Raw genomic sequence first — 24,440 nt, 5'->3', positions numbered from 1 at the left:
GGACAATAGAAGATTAGAAAAACGTTGCCTGGTCTATTGAGTCTTGATTTCAGCTGTGACATTCAGATGGTGGGGTCAGAATTTGGTGTAAACAACATGGAAGCATGGATCCATCCTACCTTGTATCACCGGTTCAGGCTGGTGGTGGTGTAATGGTGTGGGCAATCCACAGGAGAAGTAAAGCCAAACAAGCTTTGGCTGTACTTCTCCTGTAATAGTTCCCTTCACTGGAACTAGGGGGCCAAGTCCAACCCCTGAAATACATCCCCACACCATAAGAAACCCTCCACCAAATGATTTGGACCAGTGCACAAGGCAAGGTCTATAAAGACATGGATGAGTGAGTTTGGGGTGGAGAAACTTGACTGGCCTGCACAGAGTCCTGACCTTAACCACCTGATAGAACACCTTTGGGATGAATTAGAGCGGAGACTGCGAGCCAGGCCTTCTCATTCACATCAGTACTAGAGTTGAACGGACACCTGGATGTCCGTGTTCGCCGGGTTCGGCCGAACTTGAAAAAAAAGTCCGGGTCCGTGTCCCAGACTTTTTCCGAACTTTACCCGGACACCGAACCCCATTGAAGTTAATGGGTACCCGAACTTTCAGGCACTAAAATGGCTCTAAAACACCAATGGAAAGGGCTAGAGTGCTGAAAATGGCAGCAAAATGTAGTTAAGAGCATGGCAAGTGCTCTTAAAAAAAATCCCCTTTAAATTTGTAATTTTTAAATAGCAGATTAGAACAGCAATCTGTAGTAAAATATAGCTGAACGCTGCACACAACAGACTGATAAAAATAGATTTTTTTTCTCCCTCCTCCTCCTCCTCCTCCTCCTCCTCCTCCTCAGTGGGCTCAAGTGAGGGCAAAAAGATCGTTCACTGCACCACCCCCCACACAGCAAAATTGATGTAGACTGTCCCTGCTTAATCTCTCCAGCCTGTCCCTAAAATGCTCAAATAACTGTCCCTGCCTACACTCCGACCTGTCCCTGCATTCTTTTCGGGCACAATTTTTCACTGTCTGTCCCTAATCAGCAGCAGCCAGCACGTATGATGTGTGCTCTCTCCCTAAACTACAGCAGAATGACGCACCGCGCTGTGGCTCTCGAACTTATAAAGACATGGGTCACATGCTTCAGATGGCCAATCACAGCTACTAATACATTAGTAGGCATGGCTGTGATGGCTTAAGGCACACCAGTTAAACGCTTGTTGATTGGCTGTTGAAAGCCCGCCATTAAAAGCGCGCCATTACATACAAAACAGGAAATACAATTACCGAACACGGATTTTAAACCCGAACATACAGTAAAGTTTTCGGGTCCGTGTTCGGGTAACAAAAATCCAATTATTTGGTACGAACCCGAATAATACAGTCCGTGTTCGCTCAACACTAATCAGTGCCTGACCTCACAAATGCGCTTCTGGAAGAATGGTGAAACATTCCCATAGACACTCCTAAACCTTGTGGACAGCCTTCCCAGAAGAGTTGAAGCTGTTATAGCTGCAAAGGGTGGGCCGACTCAATATTGAACCCTACAGACTAAGACTGGGCTGCCATTAAAGTTCATGTGTGTGTAAAGGCAGGAGCCCTGTTTGGGGGCTTTAGTGAAATATCAAGGGTCTAAACCAGGGTTTCTCAACCAGGGTTCCTCCTGAGGTTACTAGGGGTTCCTCCTGAGGTTACTAGGGGTTCCTTGAGCAATGGGCAATTTCTGCCTCTCAGATAGGTTCTTAATGGCACCATTGTTCCTTTTAGCTATCTGTAAGGGGGGTAATTCTTCCCAATGATGAGAAGAGTAAGGAGCATTCTTCCCATTGACTGTCACACTAATGTGTCATGAGTTGTAGATTTTTAATTTTGTTGCAGGGGTTCCCCGAGACCAGAAATGTATTTCAAGGGTTCCTCTGTGTTGAAAAGGTTGAGAAAGGCCGATATACATTATCATCAGCATAAAACTGCTATCACCAGTATATAGAATCCTTTATTGATGGGAATTCTGAGCTCCGCTGATCCATTCCCTGGAGATAGAGAATGACTTGGTCAAGTCTTCCATTTCTGTGCTCCTTCGTCGGTGATGGAAAGGGTTAACAGGCAGTTGATCTCTACTTCATATTGGTAAATGCCCCCCTGCACCCACCCTACGCCCCCCCCCCCTCGTGCTGCTTCTCCTATGATCTCATCGCCTCGTGAATTATCCATGTATCACATCTGACCGTTAAAAGGGTCCGCGGCTGCTGATTGATGCCGCTTTAATAATACAGGGGCCATTAAAAGGTTTCTGTTCTTCTGCTTATTCATGTTGTAATTGGATTTTTTTATGACGCCGAGAGCTCTTCGTCCCACACCCCGGGGCTAACAGGGCTTCTTTACTGACAAAGGGGAACTCCGCTTTTATGAAACTGCTAATGGATAGACTGAGAATCTTGGAGATTCAATTACAGATTAAAATTGGAGGGTAGCAAAAAATAAATAAATAAATAAATAAAAAATAAAAATTACTATTTTCTATATATTCACTATATTATTAAATTTGCCGGATTTGAATTGGAAGGATTCAATATTTTCAGGCGCTAGTCCAACCCACCAAGAGAAATGGCGTGAGCTGATTGGACAATATAAACTGTCGTCATGTGCATCCAGAATAACAAATGGAACGAAATTCGGATCCATTCGTTATCCAAATCAAATCATGTGACGCCATCCGAAGTAAACTAATGAAACAAATCCGTTTGTTAGCCACTTTCCCTCTGGAAGGTTTTTGGTAAAAAAATGTCAATAAGCGTATATTAATTTGTTTGCGCACAAGTTATAGCATCTACAAACTATGGGATAGATTTATGGACTTTTTTTTATTTTATTGTTTTTAATAGTCATGGCGGTGATCAGTGATTTTTAGCGGGACTGCAACATTTTGGCGGACAAATCTGACACGAATTGACACTTTTTGTTGGGACAGGTGACACCAATACAGTGATCAGTGCTTAAAAAAAAATTGACACTGGCAGGGAAGGGGTTAACATCAGGGGCAATGAAAGGGTTAAGTGTGTCCCTAGGGGTTGCTTTCTAACTGAGGGAGGAATGCTGTGACTGGAGGAAAACAGAGATCCGTCTTTGTGCTTAGCAGAAACACAAGATTTCCATTTTCCTCCCTCAAAGAACGGCGATTTGTCTTGTTTACATAGGCAGACCAGGATTCTGCCTCTCCTCTGAATGATCGGTGGGTCCCGGTGACCACCGCGTCCGCCCGACCCTCTGATTGGCTCCCGCTGTGTCTAATCACAGTGGGAGTGGGTCGCCGGCAGCGCGCGCTCCAGACCTCATGCACTAAATCACGTACATGTACAGTTAAACCTTGGACTGCGAGCATAATTCGTTCTGGAAACATGCTTGTAATCCAAAGCACTCTTATATCAAAGCGAATTTCCCCATAGGAAATAATGGAAACTCAGAGGATTCGTTCCACAAGTCCTTCAGTTTATAGTCTATATACAAATATTATAGCAATGTGATAGGTTGTGTAACCATAAAATGTCCATCCATAATATGCAGCCTTCCCTAGGGGATAAAAAGCAAAATCTAGCAGAGCTACAGAATATAAGAGAGATGAGAGGCGCCTCTAAGTGTAGCAATATGGTTAAATTTAATGATGGTTCAACATTTAGCAACTCACATGGTTGATGATTAATATAGGCACATCTAAGTATGCAGGCATCCGGTGTAAAGCTGTCCACAGACCATCTTCTGAACCACCGGCTCTCACCACTGTCAGTCTGCAATTGTGAATGGGAAGAATAGCCTGCAGTAGAGTGATCTGAAAGTGAGGCTTTGAATCACTCGTGGAGTGCAGCGGGGAAGGGATGATGAAGATGGCTGTGCAGAGGATGGTCTATGTGGACAGCTTTACCCCAGATGCTGCATACTTAGGTGTGTCTGTTTTAATCATCAACCATGTGAGTTGCTAAATATTGAACCTTCATTAAATGTAACCATATTGCTACACTTTAGAGGCTCCTCTTTTCTTTTTTATACATGACACGACTTGTATATCAAGACATCGCTTGTATATCAAGTCAAAATTTATTTAAAAAATTTGCTTGTCTTGCAAAGCGCTCTCAAACCAAGGTTTTACTTTATATGGTATATATGCAGTAGGTAGTCCAGAAGCAGTTAAGGAACCCTCAGCAACATCTGGTGAAACCGTAGGATTCTATGGAACTTTGCTTGGCAATGGTTAATCTAAAGCAATCATTCTTAAAGTGATTGTAAAGTCTTGTTTTTTTTTTTTTTTTTACAAGCATGACAGTACTCACCGTCACTGGGAGTGAAAGACAGATACCTAATGGACACTGAGATTATGGTTTGGATTGCTTCAAATGGGTTCTGTGTTTACACTTATGATAATGTGTATTGCACTTAATGTCAGAGACAGACAATCTGTCACTGGTGGTCTCTTCCTATTGTCTGTGTATTGAGGTGTGATGTGTTTTCTGTTAAGCCTGTCTGACCCATTGTTTTTTGCTAATGAACTCACATATTGTTTCTGTCCAAATGGCTAGATAATTAGTTCAGGTTAATTCTATTTCTGTATACAATTTCACCTGCATATGATAATGTAATCAGGCCACCCCTGACCTGTGTGTGGTAATCTGATCAGGAGGGGGATGTCCATGCTGTGTAAAAACGGTGACTGTTCAATAAAGGGGAAGGTTCCAGAACAAGCTAATGGAGCTTTTCCACTGCATGGAACCGAACGGTTCGGCACGCTTTTGTGCTTTTCCACTGCTGGTACTGCATGGTATAGTGTCGGAACGGTTCGGTACGGTACGGTACGGCGGCGCTTTTCCACTGCATGGAACCGAGCGGTACGGTACGGTACGGCTCTGAAAAAACAGTACCTACTCGATTGTGGTTCCAACAGGTACCAAACTGGTACCATATCCCACAATCCTTTGCATGCAGTCACTACTATCCACTGATTGGTCAGAGAATCCCACCCACCCCGTTGTTATCCCACCCACTTAACTTTAGTACTACTTTAGTGGAAAAGCAAACCTATACCGTATCATACCGAACCGTTCCAACACTGTACCATGCGGTACCAGCAGTGGAAAAGCAAACCGGGCCAAGCAGGGCCAAGCAGGGCCGAGTAGAGCCGAGCCGGTACTTGCAGTGGAAAAGTGCCATAAGTTGTCAGCTAGCTTTGTATGGGGGCGGCTGGAAAATTTGATATCTATATTCAAGACTGAATGAAGCCGTATACTGACGGAGGTCCACAAGCACAGCGTGGGCCGCGTTTCCTTTACACATGTTATACTTACCTTCTCTGTGCAGTTGGTTTTGCACAGAGCAGCCCGGATCCTCCTCTTCTCAGGTCCCTCGTTGTTGCTCCTGGCCCCTCCCTCCTATCAAGTGCCCCCACAGCAAGCAGCTTGCTATGGGGGCACCCGAGCTGAGCTGCAGTTCTGTGTGTTCATTCAGGCACGGAGCTGCCGTTTGGCCCTGTCCCTTCTTTATCCTGATTGGCTAACTGACTTTGACAGCTGTGGGAGCCAATGGTACTGCTGCTGTGTCTCAGCCAATCAGGAGAGTCCCAGATGGCCTCGTGGATATCGCTGGACAGAGATTCAGAGATGGTATTCTGCATACCTTGGATGTAACGAGTGGTTATTTGAGTTACTGTTGCCTTTCTATCATCTGGAATCAGTCTGCCCATTCTCCTCTGACCTCTGACATCAACAAGGCGTTTTCCTCCACACAACTGCCGCTCACTGGATATTTTCTCTTTTTCCCACCATTCTCTGTTAACCCGAGATATGGTTGTGTGTGAACATCCCAGTAGATCAGCAGTTTTTGAAAATACTCAGTCCAGCCCGTCTGGTACCAACAACCATGCCACGTTCAAAGTCACTTAAATCTCCTTTCTTCCCCATTCCGATGCTCAGTTTGAAATTCAGCAAGTTATCTTCACCACATCTAGATGCCTAAATGAATTGCTGCCCTGTCATTGGCTGATTGGAAATTTGTGTAACCAATCAATTGAACAGGTGTTCCACTAGTAAAGTGGCCGTGAGTATAGTGTTCAAGTTACTTTTATGTAGTACAGATCCATGGTTTACCATAGGACTTCCATACATAACAACAGAGTTATAATAGGTGTTTTCAAGGGAAAACTTTTGCCAGAGTGACAGGATTGCCTGGAGGAAAATTCTAGGAAGCCAAAGCAGCTGTTTATGACGCAATATAAATTGGATCAAGCTTAATAAAAATTAGTCTTCTTCTCCCCAGAGGAAAGTTTTCTTTCTCAGACAATAAATCATTGCCTACAAGGGCGCCCAACGGGTCCGCCAAAAAACGTCTTTCCTTTTCATGAAGAACCTGAAGAATCTAAAGAGAGAAAACAGCCTTTGTAGGAGTCATTAGCTGTTATCTCACCCAATTAAAACTGCTTTAAATTAATTACTTTCCTTCCAATTAGTGTGAACAGCATGCTCTTTGAATGAGGATACGCAGTGTGTTACGGGTCTCTGAGGCACAGCGCACGTGCTGAGCATTGTGGTCCTCTGTAGGTAAAGTGACAGTCATGTTTTTCATCGTGACATCTGGCATGCTCGGTGCCAAAGCAGAGGGCAGAGAACACGCAATGCGTGCCAGGTTAATATTTTGCGGAGCCAGGTTAATATTTTGCGGAGCCAGGTTAATATTTTGTGCCTCCACAGGCCAACCATCTTGCCCCCCCTCCCCCTAGTCAGTCTACCCAGGGGCATAACTACAGGGGTTGCAGGGGTCGCAATTGCAACCGGGCCCCATGCTCCAGTGCGGCTCCCCTGTACACCTGGATAGAAGGGGCGGCGGGGGCAGCATGTAGAGAAATCACTGTCCTCCTTTTTCCTCCTGTAGCTGCAGGAGGAAAATGGATGAGATTGGTTCCTCTGGATGCTACCCCCGCCGCTCCTTCTATCCAGTTCACTTGTGTTCTGCTGTCTCTGGGCCCCTGTGTACTCCCCTGGTCCCCCCCCCCTTCCACTGTGCTGCCGGCTTCCTCCCTCCCCTCTCCTGCCAGCTGCTGCAGGGGATGTGTCACAATAGAGAACCAGGAAGGGGTCAGTAAATATGCAATTTACCAGCTCCTTCCTTTTCTGAATTGACAGAGTCATAGTCAGTGACATTGTAAAAAAATAAAAGAAAATGATAAAAAAAATAATACAATTCAAATACCAAAAAATAAAAACTACTGACACCAGTGGGTGAACTTCCAGGATCGCAAAGGTCACACTGGAAACCAGGCCCTGACATTCCACCACCATGGGGAGGCCCCAAGATGGCAGAAAGGGGGCCCACTGCAGAACTTGTGAAATGAGAGTAAAGGGCCCCAAGATCAGTGGGAAGAACCCCAGGCTTGAAGGGAAGGGCCCTGGCCAGGGGTCCGTGGGGCCCTTCATGGTTTCTTGCACCGGGGCCCTGAAGGTTCTAGTTACGCCTCTGAGTCTAGCCACTGACCTGCTCTTAATATCTATTTCTGGCCCAAAGTAAAAACCTCAATCCCTCCCAAGCACTCCCCTTTACTCCCACCTATTCACAATAAAAAACTGCTAACACCTTTTTATACTGACCTGCGTTGGCCATCTTGTGATACTCTGTGGTGTCTCTTCCATTAGTGTGGACTGGTGATCCATCGCTAAAGTCCAAGCCTGATGACTAGCCTTATCGGGGGACCGTGCATCTTGACATCAGGATTCTTTTAGTTGAAATCTTCAGCACTCTGTGAGTACCCTTCTGATGGACCCTCTGAGGACCCTAAAATCTTCAGAACCCTGTAAAGACCCCTTCAGTGATCCCTGAGATGGCCTCTCTGATGAACCCTGTAAGGACCCCATTTATGAACCCTGTGAGGACTTCTCTGATGGGCCTTGTAAGAACCCCCTGTAAGAACTAGGGTTGCAAAACACCTATCTCCTGCGCTCTGAGAGGTTATCTTCTAACCACATCCAGCCACACTCATGTGGCTACAGAAGACTTTCTACTTGGCTTTGCTTGGATACTTCGGCCTTGCAGCCCCTTTTCAAAACCAGGGTAGTCTGAGACCACCAAAAAACAAACACAAGGGTGCACCAGCCTAGTGCATTATCCTCTATAAAGGTTTTATTGGATGAAAGGTATAAAAATACTCACAGAGTCTTGGTAAAAGCATATCAAATGGATACAGTGCCATCCTCATCAGAACCCCAAGGTATAGCGTCCTCTGAAGCTAGGCTTACGCGTTTCAAGGCTTCACCTCTTCCTCCGAGCCTCTGATATGCTTTTACCAAGACTGTGAGTATTTTTATACCTTTCATCCAATAAAACGTTTATAGAGGATAATGCACTAGGCCGGTGCGCCCTTGTGTTTGTTTTTTGAAGAACTAGGGTTGCACTGATACCGGGGCCGATACTAAGCATTTTCATGGGTTTCTGTAGTCATTCAAAAGCACCGATACCCGAAACCGATACCTTTTGGCTCCGTTCTTTCAGCTGTCAGCTGGATTTCCCTGCTATAATAGAAAAATGGCGCCTCCTGTATGTAATTTATATAATATAACCGGCAGCTGCCATTTGTTTTTTATGGGGAAATCCCAAAACAAATTACGATGATTGTGACAATCTGAGACGCTATACAATATACCAATTACAGTGTGGTTATTTTAAAGTGCCAAATTGTAACTCATATTGGATTTCCCTGCTAACAGCTGAAATGTGAAAAATAAAAATGTCGACAATTGTTGGTTATTAAGGAGCAGGCCGGCCATGCCCTTAACAACCAATGACATTTCAGCTGTCTGGGATTCCCCTCCCGCCAGCTGTCCCCAGGCCTGGACTGGCCTGGTTGGACAGCATGTACTAAAAAAAGCTGGCTAATGTGACAGCAGAGCCGGTGCCAGCATAAGGTTGTGTAGACAAGACAATAATCCTTGCAGCAGCCCACCCTACGCACACTCCTCTACCCGCTCCACTGTGTTTCTGTCACGCCTCCCGTAGCTGAGCCTAACGTGTAAAGGGGTCACCCTGGTGGAAGACGCAGAATAACCTGAGGTGCAGAGTGTAAGTGCCAACCGGTGTTCACCAGAGCTCAAGATGGTAGGCTTCACTGCTTGTTCGCACCAGGTCGCGGTTCCCCCATGAGATGAACGAGTTCGGACCTGGGAGTGGGGGAACCGATAGGGATTAGACGGAAAAGTAGTCACATAAAACAATGGGAATCGAGAGCCAGGAAGGTCGTCAGCCAAAAGGGAAATCAAGAGCCAGGAAGGTAGTCAGCCAAAGCCAGGTCATACACAGAGGAACACGGAAACCAGAAGAAAGCCAGCAGAGATGCACCTTGAAGCACAAACACACGAGTAAAGGACTGCAAGCCAACAGGTGATATATATATATATATATCCTGTTTGCAACCTCATCACTGTGCGATGCCCAGGAAGCAGCAGGAAGGAATGAGTCTATAAAAGACAGCAGTCAGCACATCCAAGATGGCTGCAGACAGGAAGGCAAGTTAAGACCTTGACAGTCTCTTACTGCATCCCTTGTTTGGCTGGGGGGGGGTGGCCGGGGCATCATCCATCATGTGACCGATGGCAGAGCAGGGGTCAGTCAGACTAAGGAGAAAGAGCCGCGTCTGGCATCACTGACAGTGGGATCAGAGTTCAGGTTGTGGTGAAGAGGAATGGGGGAGCTTTTGCAAACTGACCTGCCCATCGCCCTGAATGTAGGTGCTACATTGCTGTTGCACAGACTCTTCCACATTATCTGACGTTCCTGCAGTGCTGTGACCTGGGATTGTATGGATGTTGAGGCTTCCCTGAAGCTTGCTGGGACTACAAGTCCCAGCAAGCACTGTTTCTGATAACTCCAGAGCGTTGGCCCAGCACTGTCACTTCCTATGACACAGTGGATGCTGTATGTAGACTGTGTGTATAACATGGGGCTTCCATTCTGTCAGCCAGCTCTGATTGCAACCAGGAGATGCAGTCACCCAGAGCATCCAATCACATCACACGTCCCTTCAGGTTGGTTACAACCACCCCAGCCCTCAACCCCTATCCCACCCTACCCTCAATTACCCTGCCTTCACTTACCCCCCTACTCCCCCCCCACCCTGCCCTCACTTACCCCCCTAAACCCCCACCCTAGCCTCATCCAACACCCGAATCCCCCCTCTTCCTAGGTGATAGGTATCGCTAAAAAGTATCGGTACTCGTACTCTGTGTTGAAAAAATGGTATTGGTGCATCCCTATTAAGAACCCTTCCAATGGACCCATCTGATGGATCCTATGAAACTTATGACCTTCAGGACTCTGAGTGAACCTTTTTAATGGAGACCCATCTGTTGGAACTTGTGAGGTCCCCTACAGTCTTCAAAACTCTGTAAGAACCCATCTAATGGATCCTGTGAGGACCCATCTGATGGGCCCTGTGAGAACCTTTATGACCTTCAGAACTCTGAGAGAACTCCTCTAATGGACTATGGGAACACCCATTAGATGGACCTTGTGAGGACCCCTACAATCTTCAGGACTCTGGAAGAACCCCCTATAATGGACTCCGTGAGGACCCATCTGATTACCATTGTGAGGACCCCTATGATCTTCAGGACTCTTTCAGAACACCTTTGATCTATAGTACTTTAGGGGACACCTATGATAATGCATGTGAGGATTCCTCTGATGGACCCTGTGAGGACCTCTCCTATGGACCCTGTGAGGACCTCTCCTATGGACCCTATGAGGACCTCTCCTATGGACCCTGTGAGGACCTCCTATAGACCCTGTGGGGACCTCTCCTATGGACCCTGTGAGGACCTCTCCTATGGACCCTGTGAGGACCTCTCCTATGAACCCTGTGAGGACCTCTCCTATGGACCCTATGAGGACCTCTCCTATGGACCCTGTGAGGACCTCCTATAGACCCTGTGGGGACCTCTCCTATGGACCCTGTGAGGACCTCCTATAGACCCTGTGGGAACCTCTCCTATGGACCCTGGGAGGACCTCCTATAGACCCTGTGGGAACCTCTCCTATTGACCCTGTGAGGACCTCTCTGATGATCCCTGTGAAGACCTTTCCAATGGGCCCTGGGATAACCCATCCCGTGCACCCTGTGGGATTCCTTTGGATCCTAATGACCTTGTGAGCCAATGAGAAGTGTTTATGTTATCAGGGACTGATGTGGGCTCTCAAAAAAAACATGTCACTTGACCATTGGTTCTGGTTAGAATTTGGGTTTTTAGATTCCTTAAATGTTTTGTAAGTTACTGGATGTTGGCTTTAAGTGACTATAAGCAACAGAATGATGGCACAACATATGTCCAGTCCTGTGAATAGCAACATGCAAACTCTACCCAAATTGTGTTTTAGTTTTGATCGATTACAAGCATGGTCGACGTTTACAATTTAGATATTTATAAATCTTGGAGACTTTAAAAGTGAGACATCCGCACCAGAATTCCCAGTTCTGTCCTAAATACTGCAGCCCATTAATGGTATCACCCTCCCCTGTTAGATTCTCCACAATGTAGCACAAATCGCTGCAGAGATCAGTTTCATTGTGACCTGGTAGAAGGGGCAGAGGAACTATTGTAAGAAAATCCTGGTAGACACTTGAAGAACCATGTGAGTGATTCAGCATTGGGTGGATGGGGCCATTTAAATGTGAGCGATAAAAGAGCTAATTCCCCAATATGCCAGAGACATTTCTGGAGCTGCCCTCCGCACAGGAAAAAAAAAAAGCCCCTCTCTTTCATGTCCTCTTTTTCATCTCTTAACTGCTGCTTGATCCTCAGGAAAGTGTATGATGACAGAAAAAAATCAGGACCACGATGTCTGAACGAGGAAGGTTTTTAAATGAGAAATCTGCAGCTAACCTCCATACAGACATAAAAGGACAATAAAGAACGCCATTATGTTTTAATTAACACATTCAAACTATTTCAAACAGTAGCTAGTGTACATAGCTTGGTATCAGCCTCCTGTCATCCCTGGTACAGCAGGGCTCATACTAGAAAAGGGTGGAGCAGGACTAGGTGGCAACCAGGTGTGCTTCATGCCCATGTGATCAAAAGAAACATCCTAATAGGATGATAAAAAACAGAGAGAAAAGAGGTGGGGGTGGATCTAGGAGTCCAAAATCTTGTAACACTAATTTCAGCCATGACTATTCCAAATATTGAAATTTTTGTTATTTTGGTCTCTAGCGCAGCCCCGATGAAGGGGGAGTTAAAACGCGTTGGATATTTTATATTTTCTTGAGCAAGATTTTGGACTGTTAGGTTTTTGGTCTGGTGGCTTCATTGGACTGTTTACATGTGGATCAATCCTAATCATGGAGTCCCCTAGACAAGGAGCCTCACCAGAATATATAAGTCCAGTCCAGTACCACCGACATACATGTTCTCCTGCTCTTTTACAGTCCATTTAGAGGCTGGGGCGGGGAAGTGACCAAGCCTTATTGTTTTACTGCAGCAGACAAAGGGCAGGTCACCAACTTGGCTGTGTTGTGTGGCACAGCTGTGTGAGTCTCAGGATTGGATGGACAGGAATACAAATCCTTTGGAAGGTTAAACAGCTCTCATATATGTGTTTATTATATATATTTTCTGGTTGCCTGGAATTCAGCTTTAAATCAAGAAAGACAAACCCAGATGGGGCCGAGTGGTGAATTGTATAGTATGTCATCCAGGCGTTTATTTGTTATACAGAGAACCTAACTTTTTTTTTTTTTTTTTTTAAATCAGGGGTCTCCAAACTTTCTGAACAAAGTGGGAGGAATAGTGCCCCATCATTGGTGTCAGTGGGAGGAATAGTGCCCCATCAATGGTTTCAGTGGGAGGAATAGTGTCCCATCATTGGCTTCAGTGGGAGGAATAGTGCCCCATCATTGGTGTCAGTGGGAGGAATAGTGCCCCATCATTGGTGTCAGTGGGAGGAATAATTCCCCATCATTGGTGTCAGTGGGAGGAATAGTGCCCCATCATTGGTGTCAGTGGAAGGCACAGTGCCCCATCATTGGTATCAGTGGGAGGAATAGTGTCCCATCATTGGTGTCAGTGGAAGGAATATTGCCCCATCATTGGTGTCAGTGGGAGGAATAATTCCCCATCATTGGTGTCAGTGGGAGGAATAGTGCCCCATCATTGGTGTCAGTGGGAGGATGAGTGCCCCATCATTAGTGTCATTGGAGGGAATAGTGCCCCATCATTGGTGTCAGTGGGACGAATAGTGCCCCATCATTGTGTCAATGGAAGGTATAGTGCCCCATCATTGGTGTCAGTGGGAGGAATAGTGTCCCATCATTGGTGTCAGTGGGAGGAATAGTGCCCATCATTGGTATTAGTGGGAGGAATAGTGCCCCATCATTGGTATCAGTGGGAGGAATAGTGTCCCATCATTGGTGTCAGTGGAAGGAATATTGCCCCATCATTGGTGTCAGTGGGAGGAATAATTCCCCATCATTGGTGTCAGTGGGAGGAATAGTGCCCCATCATTGGTGTCAGTGGGAGGATGAGTGCCCCATCATTAGTGTCATTGGAGGGAATAGTGCCCCATCATTGGTGTCAGTGGGACGAATAGTGCCCCATCATTGTGTCAATGGAAGGCATAGTGCCCCATCATTGGTGTCAGTGGGAGGAATAGTGTCCCATCATTGGTGTCAGTGGGAGGAATAGTGCCCATCATTGGTATTAGTGGGAGGAATAGTGCCCCATCATTGGTATCAGTGGGAGGAAAAGTGCCCTATCATTGGTATCAGTGGGAGGAAAAGTGCCCCATCATTGTTGTCAGTGGGAGGAATAGTGCCCTATCATTGGTATCAGTGGGAGGAATAGTGCCCTATCATTGGTGTCAGTGGGAGGAAAAGTGCCCCATCATTGGTGTCAGTGGGAGGAATAGTGCCCTATCATTGGTATCAGTGGGAGGAATAGTGCCCTATCATTGGTGTCAGTGGGAGGAATAGTGCCCCATCAATGGTGTCAGTGGAAGGAATAGTGCCCCATCAATGGTGTCAGTGGAAGGAATAGTGCCTTACATAAGAGCTGCCCCTTATATCAGGGTTCATATCAGAGATCTCTTTATATCAGGGTCCCTGTAAGAATCCCCTTCCTTCATTGGTTTAGGAGTCCTCCTCCCCACTGTAAAACATAAGCCAACCACAGATGGATCGAATATTGACCAGTTCACAAGCGATGGACCGATATTCGAATAATCTATAGGCAGTACTGAATTTGATCCATCGATCAACTTCTTTACAGCCAGCCTGTCATATTTTTTGCTTGTGATCACTTCCGGCTGCTATAGTGATCATTGCCTTCTGTCGGCAGGGAAGGCTCCCCTCCTGCAATAGTGCTGCAGGAGGAATTTCCCTACCAGCACTGACTGTATTGATGGGGAATCAAGTGATTTTCTTTCATTCCACCTGTAATAAAGACCGCTCACTCTTGCTCTCCCTTCTTGTGCAGGGTATCTGGTCTTGCCTCCTCCCCCTCCTGCAAGTTTCTGTTGTGGGTGGAGCTTGCTGGGCCCCTCCCACAGCCCTGCACAGGCTATGAATAGTATGGTGATGATGTCACTGCTAAAAATACAAGATAATATTTGGGTTTGCAAAAACATTTTGCGCACACAAAGTGGATTATATTCTTTATGGCTATTAATGAATATATGTAAAGGAAAGTTTTTGGGCCCGGAGCTCAGCTTTGAATTAAAAATTTGTATCTTGCTGTTGGGGTTCCAAAATTGGAATATTGGTTCAGGAAATAGAGGGAGAGAGATCAAAGATATAAAACAATCTTCTTTATAACTGTTTCTCATGCAGGAGGGAACACGGACATCATGTACCGGGAGTGGTATAAACCCATGGTGTGGTTTTGGATCTTGGTCGGCTTGGCGTACTTTGCCGCAGTCCTGAGTATGATTGGAGACTGGCTTCGTGTGATATCCAAGAAGACGAAAGAAGAGGTATGTCAGCCGCTAACTAGCACAGAGACATGAGACTTCCAATACCTCCTGTCCTATTTATCACATTCAGCCATGTTTTAATCTGACATCTATGAACAAGCATTTCCATATTCCTATGAAGCCATACAGTTAACGAGCCTTAACTTGTGAGTGCCAAGGACATATTCTTTAAGGCAGTGGTGCTCAACCTTAGCGAGACAAGGGCTCGGTACAGAGCGTAACTACAGGGGTTGCAGGGGTTGCAATCGCTACCGGGCCCCATGCTCCAGGGGGCCCGGTAGCAAACCAGTGGGTGAACTTCTAGGATCTCAAAGGTCACACTGGCGACCGGGCCCTGGCATTTCACCACTGTGGGGAGGCCCCAAGATTGCAGGAAGGGGGCCCACTGCAGAACTTATGAAAGGATCCTGATGCGGGACCATAATAAAAGGCCATGCAATGAGATTAAAGAGCCCCAGGATTAGTGGGAAGAGCCCCGGGCTTGAAGGGAAGGGCCCCGGCCAGGGGTCTGGGGGGCCCTTCATGGTTTCTTGCATCGGGTCTAGTTACGCCTCTGGCTCGGTAAATTCTTCCATATCTTCCATGCCCTTACACAATGAAAGTATGGGACAGGATGGGGCTGGGTGTCATTGTGTGGGAATGAAGCTTCTGGAGGATGTTGGTGGCCCTGTAGGGGATGAGGTTTCTTGGGGGGGGAAATGGGACAACTGTGGGAGATCTGGTCTCTGGAGGGATACCTTCAGGAGGCTGAGGGTTTTGCAGGAGCAATATGGAGACTGAAGGGCACTGTGGGGGCTGGAGGGCACTGTGAGACACTGTTGGAGCACTATAGCGGGGGGGGGGGGGGGGTTGTTGGCTCTGCAGCAAGCTAGGGGGCACTATTGCCGGCTGGGGGGCACTATATAGGGTTGGGGGGCACTGTTTCATCGCTGTTTCACAGCCAATTGGAAACGATGAACGAAAACTTGTACACAAATTCTCGTACGACAAAGGTTTTTTTTTTTGTTGTTGTTGTTTATTGTTTCTTATCATGTGCAGTCTTTCTTTTCTGATTTTCCTTGTACAAAAAGCATACGGAAACGGTATACGTTAAACGAAAATCGTTCTTTTTTTTTTTTTTTGCGTACAAGAAACATTTGGGCGTTTGTCTCTTCGAGAATTTTCGTACAAAGATTCAGAATCGGCTGGATTCAGGATCGGCTGTCGAAAGTTGTGTATACAATATACGAAGATCGTACGAAAATTCTTTGGACGAAAATGTTCGCGTGTGTACGAGCCTTTACGATTTTATTTCCCATGATTGTTAGCACAATCTAGTGGCCATAATGTGGTATTTTCCTGAAATATGCCCATTAGGAAAATCCTGCGTTGTGGTCACTAGATGGAGCTGAAGATCACAGGAAATAAACATATTACACTCGTTACAGGGATTATTCACGACACATTCTGCTACATTCATACAGCGATATATTTATTTTTTTTGCTACCAATAGATCAGTACAAGTGTCAGAAAAAGGCCCGGTCCAGAAGTGGTTATGTAAAACTATTCGAATCGTTTTTTTTTACATTTTAGATTCGGGTGACTCGAAACTGTCCATAATTTTACAGGGTGCTTTTGGATTGTCCATGATTTTAATGGGTGCCTTTTTTTTTTTTTTAAAAAAAGTGTAAAAATAAAAAATAAAAGATAAAATAAATAGGAAAAAAAATAAAAATAAAAAAAATGAAAGAGCCCCGTCCCTGTTAGCTTGCGCAAGCAAGCAAACGCATACGCAAGTCACGCCCACATATGTAAACATTGTTCAAATCACACATGTAAGGTATCGCCGCGATCGTTGGAGTGAGAGCAATAATTTGAGCCCCAGACCTCCTCTGTAACTCTAAATTGCTAACTTGTAGAAATTTCTAAATTGTCGCCTATGGGGATTTTTAAGTACCAATGTTTGTAGCCATTTCGCAAGTGTGCGCAATTTTGAAGCATGACATGTTGGGTATCTATTTACTTGGCGTAACATTATCTTTCACATTATAAAAAAAAATGGGGCTAACTTTACTGTTTTCTTATTTTTTAATTAAAAAAGTAATTTTGTTTTTTTTTTTAAACGGTGTAAACAGTGTTCAAACCACACATGTGAGGTATCGCCACGATCGTTAGAGTGAGAGCAATAATTTGAGCCCCAGACCTCCTCTGTACCTCTAAACTGCTAACTTGTAGAAATTTCTAAATTGTCGCCTATGGGGATTTTTAAGTACCAGTTTTTGTCGCCATTCCGCAACTGTGCGCAATTTTGAAGTATGACATGTTGGGTATCTAGTTACTTGGCGTAACATTATCTTTCACATAGAAAAAAAATGGGGCTAACTTTACTGTTTTCTTATTTTTTAATTAAAAAAAGTATTTTTTTGTTTTTTTTAAACGGTGTTCAAACCACACATGTGAGGTATCGCCACGATCGTTAGAGTGAGAGCAATAATTTGAGCCCTAGACCTCCTCTGTAACTCTAAACTGCTAACTTGTAGAAATTTCTAAATTGTCGCCTATGGGGATTTTTAAGTACCAATCTTTGTCGCCATTCCTCAAGTGTGCGCAATTTTGAAGTATGACATGTTGGGTATCTATTTACTCAGCGTAACATTATCTTTCACATTATAGAAAAAAAATCGGGCTAACTTTCCTGTTTTCTTATTTTTTTATTAAAAAATTGCGTTTGTAATAAAAAATATTGCAACAATCTCCATTTTTTTCTATAGGGTCTCTGCTTAAAAAAAATATATAATGTTTGGGGGTTCTAAGTAATTTTATAGCAAAAAAAAAAGAATTTTAACAACAAGAAAAAGTCTCGGTCCAGAAGTGGTTAGGTAAAACTATTCGAATTGTTTTTTTACATTTTAGAATGGGGGTGCCTCGAGACTGTCCATAATTTTACAGGGGTGCCTTTGGATTGTCCATGATTCTAAAGGGTGCCTTGACTGAAAAAAGGTTGAGATACACTGCTATACAGTATATAGTAATATAACGCCTCTGAAGAAGATAGAGCTGTACAAACACGACCTGCATATTTATCAGGTGATGTGATATGGATGGTGCCTTGTGCTGGGATAACATATGTTCTTGGAAAAGCCGGTCAAAGATTTAATCAATTTTCAACAAAATAGTAAAAAGCTAAGGGAATATAAACACAAGGCGTTTCCGCTTATTTCAGGATCAGGTTAAAGATTTACAACGTAATGATTTTAGGACAAACAAAAAGAAAGTATCGCACGGGATCATCTGTCCAAGCCAGATGGTGGAGCCATCAGTGATCCCCCGAGACCCCATACTTTCCTTTATATATCATCTATTATTTCATCCCAGGGGTATTATTGGCTCTCAGTACATCGCAACCCCACAGATCAGAGGGGTCACCACCATACAGTAATTATTATGCATTTTTCTGTATATAGCTTTGAAATATTCTATTGTGGTGTACAAAGCACACTGAGGCAGTCACATCAGTCTATCTCTGCAGAAGAGCGAAGTATTATTATATTTATTATATCTTTTATCTATAAACAGGGCTGCTGTTACAGACTATGGGACTTAATACGGCCAACCTGATAGCCCCCCCAAAAAAAAAACACAGTTTACTATGCTTCAGATATGAATGAACACAGTGAATGATCACTACTGATCACCCATTGTGTTCATTCAGAAAAGGAAGGGGCTGGTAAATATGTCATATTTATCGGCAGGGACGGGACAAGGGGTGGGGTCACAAGGCAAATGGGGGGAAGGGGATTTGTGTTCGGCAGAGAAATTTGGGGGGCAACAGGTGGTAAGAAATGGTCGTAGGAGGGGAATTTTTTTTGGGGGGGGGTGCTAGGAAAGGTGATTTGGGAGGATTTGTGTTTGGAGGAGGGGGGATTTGTGCTAGAAGAGGTGATAGGAGGGGTAGGTTTTTTTTTTTTTTATAGGGTAGGGGGAGTTCTGCTAGAGGGGATTAATGAAGGGTAAGGGTATATGTGCTAGGAGGAGAAATTTGGGTGGGTGGGGGATTTGTGTTGGGAGGGGGGGTTTGTGCCAGAAGAGGCGATAGGAGGGGTAGTTTTTTTTTTTTTTTTGGGGGGGGGGGGGTTCTGCTAGTAGGGATTAATGAAGGGTATATGTGCTAAGAGGGGAAATTTGGGGGGGGGGGGGGTTGTTCTAGAAGAGGAGATAGGAGGGGAAGTTTTTTTTCTTCATCAATTTGAACCAATAGAATTGCGCAAACGTTATAGCATCTACAAGCTATGTTATATATACTGGAATTTTTATTTATTTATTAATTTTTTTAGTAATAGCGGCGATCAGCTACTTTTACTGACACTTTTGACACTTTGTGGGAACCAGTGACACTAATACAGTGATCAGTGCTAAAAATATGCCTTGTCACTGTCAGTGGCGGCTGGTGCTCCATCAGTCGGGGGGGGTAAGTAGCTGGACCCCCCCCCAATCACTCCAGTGGCAGACAGACCCCCGGACCCCCCCCCCCCATTTCACTCCAGCAGCAGACAGACCCCCTGGACCTCCGCCCAATCACTCCAGTGGCAGACAGACCCCCCTCCAATCACTCCAGTGGCAGACGGACCCCCCTCCAATCACTCCAGTGGCAGACGGACCCCCCTCCAATCAGTCCAGCAGCAGACGGACCCCCTGGACCTCCGCCCAATCACTCCAGTGGCAGACGGACCCCCCTCCAATCACTCCAGTGGCAGACGGACCCCCCTCCAATCACTCCAGTGGCAGACGGACCCCCCTCCAATCACTCCAGTGGCAGACGGACCCCCCTCCAATCACTCCAGCAGCAGACGGACCCCCTGGACCTCCCCCCAATCACTCCAGCGGCAGGCAGACAGACAGACGGACGCCCCCTCTCTACGCCAGTTTACTTACCTCCGTGGGACTGACAGGTGGCGGCGGTGGCTTCCCCCTGAGTCTCAGTCCCCATGTTCCCTCTCGGCGGCTGTCTCCTCCCTCCTTGGCCAATAGGATGCCTTCTCTTTTTGGCCAATCGGAAAATAGGTCTCGGGACCCGCTTCCTGATTGGCCAAGAGGGGAATCAGTCTGGCAATAGCGAATATTCATTCGCTATTGTCACACAACTGAGTGGGCTCGGGGCGCAGTGCTCTGCTCCCCTGAGCCCCCCCCCCCTTTTTTGAAGCCTATTAGAACCTCTGGCTCTAATCACCCACCCTTCCTTACATCACAGTGCACCCCCTTACCTTGTGCTGCTGCCAGGAAGAAGATGTGGGTGGATCTGGGAAGAAGTGCAGGGTCTGGAGAAGAACCAGAGGTGGGCTGGAGTCAGCTTCCAGAGTCTGCTGAATGATGAAATCAGGGGAGGCAGAGGCAAGGCGGTTGCTGCTGCACAGAGAGGTGCAGGATCTGTAGAAGGAGTTTTGCCCTCCTCTTTGCTGCGGACTGCTGAGAAATTTGGGGGGGGGGCAAAGACAAGCCTTTCTGCAGCTGCATAGAGGAGTGCAGGATCTGGCGAAGGAGTTCTGTCCTCTCTTCTGCTGACTACAGAGACAAGGTGGGGGCAGAGACAAGGGGGGTGCTGCAGCGGCGGGAGAGATGTGAGGACCACATGAAATGGCCTGGGGGTCGCATTTGGCCCATGGGCCTTGTGTTTGACACCTGTGAGCTAGAACTTTCCTACCTGGCATTCATTTGATTTCAGTTCTTTCAGTCATGGAGGCTCAGCATCACATGTGTGTGTTGTCTTGGGTGGTCTGCATGCAAATTCCACTTTCCTAGGAACACCCAATCCTCCAAAATGATACCCACCCATCAATGCATTTTGATATTTGCATAACTCCTCCCAAGGGCCAGCCCACTGCTTGCATCAGGACGGAAGGCTCTTGAGAGAAGTACTGAGGCAGGGTACTGTGATGTTTTCAGGAAGCCATGTACAGCCCCCCCTGCTGGTCCCACCCCCTATCCATGATCTGCTTGCATTTCATAGAAAAGCACAGAGACCCAGTAATTACATCACTGGATCTAAAATAAGGTATGTCATGAAAAGGGAAAGGTTTGTATTAAAACATTTAATGATTGGTTGATGAGGGGAGTGGGAAGGCAAAATATAAGCAGATTAAACTTCAGCTGTGAATACAGAAAGGTGTTTTCTCTATTCCTGCCTTCTGTCCTCCTTGATTTTCCATTGTGTAAAGGAGGGAAGCTGGCGCTCTCTGTCTCCGCCATTGATTTTCTGGCACTCAGTATCTGCTCGGTCTCTTAGTTATAAAGCCCTTATTACACGCGGTGAGGATCCTTTTATTGATTCTGCGGGCCGCGCATTATTTGTACGAGGGAGCAGGAGAGCGGGATTGACTGGGGAGAGGTCTCTCCGCTCGATGCACGCAACGCTTATCTTCTGATTAATAAGCACGGGCACGTCCCTCCAGCGCAGCATGTACATGATGACACGGGGGGGATTGGAGGAGCCGGGAAATACCGCAGAGCTCAGGAACGTTCAGACTGCTAATCTTATGTTACCTCATTGTTCTTACAATCTAATTATACGACAATGTCCCTTACATTAGTGATTAGTGGGAAGAATGCCCCTTACATTGGTGATAAATGGGAAGAATGTTCCTTACATTGGTGGTCAGTGGGAAGAATGTCCCTTACATTAGGGGTCAGTGGGAAGAATGTCCCTTACATTAGGGGTCAGTGGGAAGAATGACCCTTACATTGGTGGTCAGTGGGAAGAATGCCCCTTACATTGGTGGTCGGTGGGAAGAATGCGCCTTACATTGGTGGTCAGTGAGAAGAGAATGCCCCTTACATGGGTGGTCGGTGGGAAGAAGGCCTCATACATTGGGGGTCAGTGGAAGAATGCCCCTTACATTGGGGGCCAGTGGGAAGAATGCCCCTTACATTGCTGATCAGTGGGAAGAATGCTCCTTACATTGGTGGTCAGTGGGAAGAATGCCCCTTACATTGGTGGTCAGTGGGAAGAATGCCCCTTACATTGGTGGTCGGTGGGAAGAATGCCCCTTACATTGGTGGTCAGTGAGAAGAGAATGCCCCTTACATGGGTGGTCGGTGGGAAGAAGGCCTCATACATTGGGGGTCAGTGGAAGAATGCCCCTTACATTGGGGGCCAGTGGGAAGAATGCCCCTTACATTGGTGGTCGGTGGGAGGAATGTTCCTTAAATTGGTGTTCGGTGGGAAGATTGCTCCTTACATTGGTGGTCAGTGGGAAGAATGCCCCTTCAATTGGTGGTCAGTGGGAAGAATGCCCCTTACATTGGTGGTCAGTGGGAAGAATGCCCCTTACATGGGTGGTCGGTGGGAAGAAGGCCTCATACATTGGGGGTCAGTGGAAGAATGCCCCTTACATTGGGGGGCAGTGGGAAGAATGCCCCTTACATTGGTGGTTGGTGGGAGGAATGTTCCTTAAATTGGTGTTCGGTGGGAAGAATGCCCCTTACATTGGTGGTCAGTGGGAAGAATGCCCCTTACATGGGTGGTCGGTGGGAAGAAGGCCTCATACATTTGGGGTCAGTGGAAGAATGCCCCTTACATTGGGGGCCAGTGCGAAGAATGCCCCTTACATTGGTGGTCGGTGGGAGGAATGTTCCTTAAATTGGTGTTCGGTGGGAAGAATGCTCCCATACAGGTAGTTAAAAAGATCATTGGTGTCAGTGGTTGCTTATCTGAGTGGAAGAAACTGCTTGTTGCTCAAAGGAACCCCCTAGAAACCTGTGGAGGAACCCTGGTTGACAAAGGCTGGTATTAAGTGCCCTTGTCTTTCAGGGTCCCCATAAAATGAATATAAAGCAAAGCTAGAGCTGTATTGCCATGACCCACCCTTGGCTCCTAAATATTTAGACTGAAGCTATTTTTTGTCTCTTTATTGAAATAGATTTGGTAAATAAATGCACAACAAGTTTACAAAAAGTTGCAATGTAATGATAAGTTCATGTGTCTTCTTGTTTAGGTTGGAGAAATTAAGGCTCACGCCGCAGAGTGGAAAGCCAACGTGACTGCAGAATTCAGGGAGACTCGCAGGCGGCTGAGCGTAGAGATCCACGACAAACTCCAGAGAGCGGCCACCATAAGAAGCATGGAGCGCCGGAGACTCGGGCTAGACCAGAGAGCCCACTCTCTCGACATGCTTTCTCCAGAGAAGCGCTCAGTCTTTGCTGAATTAGAAAATGGGCGTTTCAAGGCCTCATCCCAAGAGAGCATCAACAACAAGCCTAACAACCTCCGGCTCAAAGGGGTAGAGCAGTTTAACGCTTTGCACGCTCAAGGACTCTCGGAAGACAACATCGTCAACAAGTTTGGCTCGAACTCTTCCAAGCTGACCAAGAGGAAAAACAAGGACCTGAAGAAAAACCTCCCAGAGGACGTACGGAAAATTTACGAGAACTTCCGGAAGTATTCTGTAGACGAAGAGAAAAAGGAGGACGACCCAGACCGGCTGTCCACATCGGACACGGCGACCCTCTCCGACTTCATTCAACACTCGATCATAGAGAACGGCTCAGTACCTTGTGAAACCAAAGACGAGGAGCACGAGAACAAAGCATTACTTGAAGAACGCAACTAACGGGGCACATTTAAGGATGATTGCTCTGTCATGGCACGACAAAGCTGTGGGCTTCAATTTGGAAATGACTATGAACTTCTCTTGGCCATTCTGGAGCCCAAAGTTGGTCGGCACGTTGACAAAGCAGTGACCTTAGACCCCTTCTGTGCTGGAGGGGGGTCAGGCCATCCATTCTCTAGCCTGCTCCTCCAGCACGGAAGGGGTTAACCCATCGCCCCGATGTAAAAACTTTTGTTCAAGAAAAAAAATCCGACAACAATCGGTTACATTAAAGGAGTTCTTGAGACATGTGCCTTATGCGGATTTTTTCAATTACTTGGAGCTCTGTAAACTGCATCGGTGGAAATATACTGTGCCATAACTGACTGCCAAAAAAAATAAAATACCTACAAAAAGGAAACAAGGGATCTACAACTGGAATGATGGAGACTTCAGAAGATAGCAGTGTGATCGGAAGATTCAAGGAAATTTTTTAGATGCTGTAATTCAAAGACAGTATGTGCGGTCTTCTGGGCTAATAGGAAGTAACACATATATGCATTTTCTTTTTTTTGTGGCACATGGGTAGAATAAGGAACACACAAGACAATATATTTCATCTTTCTAACCTCCAGATTGGGCCGGTTCTGTCCCGGTCATAATAACATCAGCAGCACACATCCAGAATAAATTCGCCATCAGCTTTTTAACAGAAGATAAGCACTGTGGCAGTTACCATTACCAATGAAAATACCAGAAACTGTGACAGCGCTACGATTTTAGCTGTAGACTGAGGCGTTTCAACGCCCCCCTCGGGTGAAATGGAAAGATGTCAGTTTTAAACAGAAAACAAGCGTCGACCGTGGTTCTTTTTTTTTTTTTTTTTTTTTTATATC

General features: G+C 46.0%; 1 protein-coding gene across 2 annotated transcripts in view; it reads left to right on the top strand.

Moving 5' to 3' along the window:
• KCNK10 (potassium two pore domain channel subfamily K member 10) overlaps positions 1–23,953 on the top strand; it is a 185,620-nt gene extending 161,667 nt beyond the window's left edge. For both annotated transcript variants that reach the window (XM_082275351.1, XM_082275350.1), the window contains exons 6-7: positions 14,840–14,982; positions 22,951–23,953. In XM_082275351.1, the coding sequence (XP_082131477.1) occupies positions 14,840–14,982; positions 22,951–23,565 (758 nt within the window). In that variant the 3' untranslated portion in view covers positions 23,566–23,953. The remainder of the gene's footprint in view (positions 1–14,839; positions 14,983–22,950) is intronic.
• Positions 23,954–24,440: the final 487 nt, after the last annotated feature.

The sequence above is a fragment of the Pelophylax lessonae genome (genome assembly GCF_965119305.1).
Source record: "Pelophylax lessonae genome assembly, chromosome: 13".
In the NCBI taxonomy this organism is placed as follows: domain Eukaryota; kingdom Metazoa; phylum Chordata; class Amphibia; order Anura; family Ranidae; genus Pelophylax; species Pelophylax lessonae.
Note: the sequence above shows the minus strand (reverse complement) of the source record. Positions and strands in the feature narration are given on the sequence as shown.